At 62.7% G+C, this 5,605-nt stretch overlaps 1 protein-coding gene across 1 annotated transcript; it reads left to right on the top strand.

Moving 5' to 3' along the window:
* The first annotated feature begins 1,932 nt into the window (after positions 1–1,932).
* Positions 1,933–5,195, top strand: BARX1 (BARX homeobox 1). The gene is made up of 4 exons (XM_027732601.2): positions 1,933–2,137; positions 4,061–4,346; positions 4,463–4,547; positions 5,031–5,195. The coding sequence occupies exons 1-4, from the start codon at positions 1,933–1,935 to the stop codon at positions 5,193–5,195; spliced, it is 741 nt and encodes a 246-aa protein (XP_027588402.1).
* The last annotated feature ends 410 nt before the right edge of the window (positions 5,196–5,605 follow it).

The following is a 5,605-nucleotide window of genomic DNA, read 5'->3' as shown; positions in this document are numbered from 1 at the left end:
GGAACAGGTTATGTGGGAGGGCAGTGGAAGCACAGAGCGTAAATTAATGCGTTGTTGTCGCATGCGGGGTTGGGTACTACAGTGGAACGGCAGCAGGACTCAAGTAGCGCTGACAGGAACAGCAGAGCGGCCTCGTGTTCTCCACGGTTCCCTGAACGCCTCCACCCACCCCCTCCCCACCATTTAATTCAAATTACCGGCCCGGGGGTCCCCGCAGCCGGGCCCTGCGTATCTGCCGCCGGGTGCGAAGCCACCCCGGGGCTGTTCCCTGGCTCTGCGGGGCGCTGGTTGCGGGACCCCCCGCGCGTGTTTGGGGACGGGGACCCGCGAGAAACGCTGGAGCGCGGAGGTGCGGGGGAGCCCGGGGCCGGGGGAATTGGCAGGACACTCGGCCCCGACCCCGCCGAGCGCTGGGACGCGTCCCCCCGTGGGCTGCGCTCACCGAGGGAACCCGCGGGTGACTCCCGTGGCCGTCCCGTCTTGCTCACGGATTACGGAGCGGAGCCGGGCAGGATCCCACGGCGGCTCTGCACGTCCCTGCGCATCCCCCGCACACCCCACGGCGGCCGCAGCGACCGAGAAAACGGGCTGAAAGCCCCTTTTTTGGTCAAAAGTCATAAAGAGGGAGGCTGAGCTGGGCTTCCTCGGGGGATGATCCCGGCTTCCGTCCCTCTGCGTGGGCCCGCGTGGCTGATCCCGTGGGATACCTCCCCTGAAAACCACCCACGCCGCGGGCAGGGGCCGAGCCCAGCCACAGTCCTTGCCAGGGCTTCGCCGAAACGATCCCCTTCTAATCTGTTAGTGCCGACATTTTCGGGGGGATTATGAGCGTTCGGGATCCCGCACGCGAATCTGGCTCGAAGCACATCAGTGACGAGCAGGGCCGGCTCGTGGGTATCCGCTAAAGGGAATTAAACGACCCCCGTTGTACCGCGTAAAATGTTCGTGTAAAGGCTCAGAAAGTCCAGGGAAAGGCTCCGCTTCGTGCTGGGTTTTGTTCCCTGATCAGTTCCTTTTAGTTGTTTACAGAGACTTGGCCAGGACCGGGAGGGAGCCCAGGGCTGAAGGCGTCGGGCCTGGGCCCCTCGACGGGCACCCCTGACCTTGGGCTGCCTCGACTCCTCCAAGCCCCGGAATCCCCCGGTCACGGCACCGAGGCCGCCCCGAGGGCCCCGAGCCCCAGGCGGTTCTGCGGGGCAGGGGCTGTGCGGGGCAGGGGGCGTGAGGCTGGGGCTCCCCGGGGGTCCCTCTGGTTCCGTGTCTCTCCCCATCGGCCGAGGCACCCCGGAGCCGCGGTTATCCCGTCAGGGGATGGGGAAGGACATGCGGATGGGGTCGGGACGGGAACGGGAAAGGGGATTGGAATCGAAGATTGGGGTGGGGATGGGGATGGAGATGGCAATGGGGACGGGGACGGGAACGGGGCTAGAGCCGGGGACGAGGACCAGGACAGTCATGAGGACTGGGCCGGGGCCGGGGCTGCCCTTCCAAGGGGCCAGCGGTTGTTTGGGTGTCTGCTCTCCCGCAGCGAGCAGAACGGCTAATTTGCTTTATATGGCGGGGGATCAAATGCTGGGCTGTAACCCCTCGCTTCAGGTACTCGCCCGCCCCGGCCCCTTCCTTCCTGCCAGCCCCTCCTGCACCCTCCCCCGCCGCGCTGACGGCCCCGCCGGGCCGGCGGTATAATAGGCCCCCGCCGCCGTCCCGGGGCGGAGAGACGCTGCCCGGTGCCGCGCCCCGTGTGCAGGCGGCGGGCACGGCTCCGGCCGCCGCGCTGCTCTGGGCGCTCCGGGGCCGGGGGGGCCGCGCAGGGGGAGGGGAGGGGGCGGCGGGGCGATGGGCAGAGCCCCCGCTGTCCTGCTGCCGCCCGGGGGGCTGCGCTAGGGCGGCCCCGGCGGCCGGGGGTCCCCCCGCGCCCCGGGGGCGGCGAGGATGCAGCACCCGCTGGAGTTGGGAGCCGCTCGCTACTTCCCGGCCGAAGCCTTCCCCGACCACCGCTCCCACCGCTACCGCAGCTTCATGATCGAGGAGATCCTCACCGACCCCCCGGACGCCAAGGGGGCCGCGCCGGCCGGGGAGCTGCTCAAGTTCGGGGTGCAGGCGCTGCTTTCCGCCCGGCCCTACCACAACCACCTCGGTACGTCCCGGGGGGCCCCGCGGCTCGGGGGGGGGGGCTGGGGGCGGCAGGCGGGGAGGCATCGCCCGCTGACGGTCTCCAGCGCCCTACGGAGCCGGGCTCCTGGAAGAAAAACTCGCGAATTCTGCCTGAAAAAAATCGCTGCCGGGCTCTGCCGGCCGAGCGCATCCCGCCGGCTCCTGCTGTGCCGCGGCCGCTCCAGCCTCGAGCAGCCCAGTATTTTGGGCCTAAAAAAGAAGAATGCGGCTCTACGGCTCCAGAGGCGCTTTCACAGAACGGCCTTTGAATTTCTGTCGTTGTTGATCGTTTTCGCTTTTTTTTTTTTTTTTTTTCAATTTATGGGTTTTTTTCCGTGTTTTTGGATGAGGTGGGAATTGCTGGAGCTAAGCAGTGGAGTCTGTGCGTGTGTGGCTGCAAGTGGCGGCACAGGGCCCTGCGGTCACAGAGTTAACTGGAAATCCGACATATATATTTATGTGTATATATATACATAAATACATATTATACATAATTATAAAATATACAATATAAAGATAGTATATATAAATATATTGTGTTTATATAATAATATAAAATATATAAGATATAACATTATAATCTATATTATAATACTTAGAGGTATATTTATTTAAAACGGGTGCCAGCGTGCTCTATCCAGTCGGATATAGTATTTAGGACAAACATAGTTTATTAACGACATGGTTGGAGGTTTTTTTAACTCCAGTATTTAATATATTTTGAGGGCCAATACATAATATATTTTAAAGGCCAGTATTTAAATATGTGACGGCGAAAGCTTTCACTTCCCAAGCCATCTTCGTCTGCGGAGCCGTCGCTCTTCATAGATGTTCTCTTATAGAACTGAACGGAAAAGGAGGATCCCAATTTCTTTTCCTGCGTTTAAGAGAGAAAGAGTAAAGCGTCAAGACCCAGAGCAAGGGAGCGACATGCGTTAGAATATCTAGAAATCAGTAATATTTTCAAGATGAACTATTCAGAACTATTTGGAATAGCGGATCAGACAAAAGGCTCTTTGCATCACTCACGGCTCAGTTTCGGGGGATCAGCGGGAGCAGGATCGGGCTCTGCAGGGAGGGAGGCGATTTCAGCTCGGGCCGAGGAGAAGAGCCCTCAGAGACTCCCCTCAGGGTCCTTCCCCAGACGCCGCCGAGGTCGCTCCCGTGTCGCTGGGAGGGGATGGGCCGAGCAGGACCGAGCCCCCGGCCCGCCCGGGTTTGCTGGGCCGGGACCAGCGCTGGGGCTGCGGGCCCAGGCGGGGAGCGGAGCGGGGACTCCGGGAAGGACCGAACCGGGCCGGGCCGAGTCGGAGAAGGGAACCGAGCCGAGCAGGGCCCGGCCAGACCGGGTAAAGCCGAGCCGAGCCGGCCGAGCGGCGGCCCCAGCCCGCGGGGATTAGCATCCTCGGGGACGGGCTCGCTGCCCTCCCCTCGGGAGCTGCTTCAGAGGAAAATCGCGGGGCTGAGGTTCACGGAGAGGGATAGAAATTGTCACAACGTCGAAAATATCCTGAAAAATTCCAGGAAGGGAATTCCTGGGACCGTGCCCGGCCCCCGCCGCCCGCCGGGCCCGGCAGCTGTTGGGTGACACCGAGGAGAACGCTTTTGGGTTGATTTAAATTATTTTTACTTGAACACACCCCCCCTAAGTCATTCCGTGATTAGCATCTGCCGGTTGAAGGGTAAAGCATGACCCGGTACCGCGGAGGCGATGGAACCGGGGGGGATCCGCGACCCGACCCGCGTCCCGGGGCTCCCGCACCCCTCCGGCCCCGGGAAGGTGTCGAGGGAGGAGGAGAAGGGCCCGGGGTTCCTTACAGGGTCTGGTCCCCGGGACACCGAGGCTCTCTGCAGCCCCGGGGGTCCCCAAGCGCTGCCCGGCGCTGACGGCCCCTCTCTCCCGCAGCGGTGCTGAAGGCGGAGCCGGCCGCCGTGTTCAAGTTCCCGCTGGCTCCCCTGGGCTGCTCGGGGCTGGGCTCGGCTCTGCTGGCCGCCGGCTCGGGACTGCAAGGCGGCTCCGCCTCGCCCCATCTCCCGCTGGAGCTGCACCTTCGTGGCAAGTTGGAGCCGGGCCCCCCCGAGCCGGGCAAGGCCAAGAAGGGGCGCCGAAGCCGCACCGTCTTCACCGAGCTGCAGCTCATGGGGCTGGAGAAGCGCTTCGAGAAGCAGAAATACCTCTCCACGCCCGACAGGTAGGCGATGGCGACCCTCGGACGGCGGGACGGGGCTCATTGTGCCTGAAAAAGTCGGGAAGCTGCCATCCGAGAGGAAAGCTGCCGGGCTGACCGCCTCTCTCTCTCGCCCACAGAATAGACCTGGCCGAATCGCTGGGGCTCAGCCAGCTCCAGGTGAAAACCTGGTACCAGAACAGGCGCATGAAATGGAAGAAAATAGTAAGTGTCCCTTAATCGTCCGCCCCTTCGGCGCGCAGTGTCCGCGTTCGGCGGGGTATCGAGCGCTGCCCCGCGGGCTTCGACCTCCTGTGTATCGGCCCTGGGCTAATAATGATGATGATGATGATAGTAGTAACAATAGTAGCAGCAATAATAATAATAATAATAATAATAATAATAATAATAATAATAATAACAAAACCAATAATAATATGCCCCTGGCCTTTAAGTCCAGCACCGCCTGGGCCTCGGCCGGACGCCCCTCGCCCAGTTCTGTCCGAGCCCTCCCGCGGTACCGATCGTCCCCCAGGGGCGGAGGGCGGTGGGCACAGCCCGACAGGTCCCGCACCGGCGGCTCAGCCTGGGCCCGGCGCGGTGCTTCGCTCCGGGGGACGGGGGAGAGAGGGGTTCCTGCGCCCCGGGCTGAAGGCAGCACTGTTTTACCGGGGTATCCCCCTCCTCTGCCCCCTCCCCGCCTCGCAGGTGTTGCAGGGGGGCGGCCTGGAGTCCCCCACCAAGCCGAAGGGCCGCCCCAAGAAGAACTCGATCCCCAGCAGCGAGCAGCTCTCGGAGCAGGAGCGAGCCCGGGACGCCGAGAAGCCGCCCGAGAGCCTGGGCTCGCCGGCCGAGGTCAGCCAGGAGGAGTGAGGGGCGAGCGCCCGCCCTGTCGCCCCCGGGCGCTGCCCGCGGGGCCCCGCACCCTCCGGGCCCGGGGGAAGGGGATGGAGGGCAGCTCGGACAGTGGCTGCGGCCGCCTTCGGACTCGGGAGATTTGGACGCTTTGACGGGCGCGCTCCTGCCCCACCGCCCCTCTCCGCGCCCGCGGAGCGCTGCGCCACGGCCGCGGTGCTGTGCGACGGCCCGAGGGGCCAGGAGGACACTGGATCCCACCTTCCACATCTACTCGCTGTCTAAAACCCTGTGGTGCCCCTAGTTATTCGAAAACTGCATTTTATGATCCGTTTTATTAATGCGAAGATATTTACTTTATTTCAATAAAGTATTTTATGAACTGTTGCTCTGAGTAACGTAATGGTTTGGGGTTACTGTTTTTAAAC

The sequence above is a fragment of the Pipra filicauda genome, unplaced genomic scaffold (assembly GCF_003945595.2).
Source record: "Pipra filicauda isolate LSUMZ 115617 unplaced genomic scaffold, ASM394559v2 scaffold433_size896684_pilon, whole genome shotgun sequence".
Taxonomy (NCBI): Eukaryota; Metazoa; Chordata; class Aves; order Passeriformes; family Pipridae; genus Pipra; species Pipra filicauda.
The sequence above is the reverse complement of the archived record's forward strand: the minus strand, read 5'-3'. Positions and strand labels throughout refer to the sequence as shown.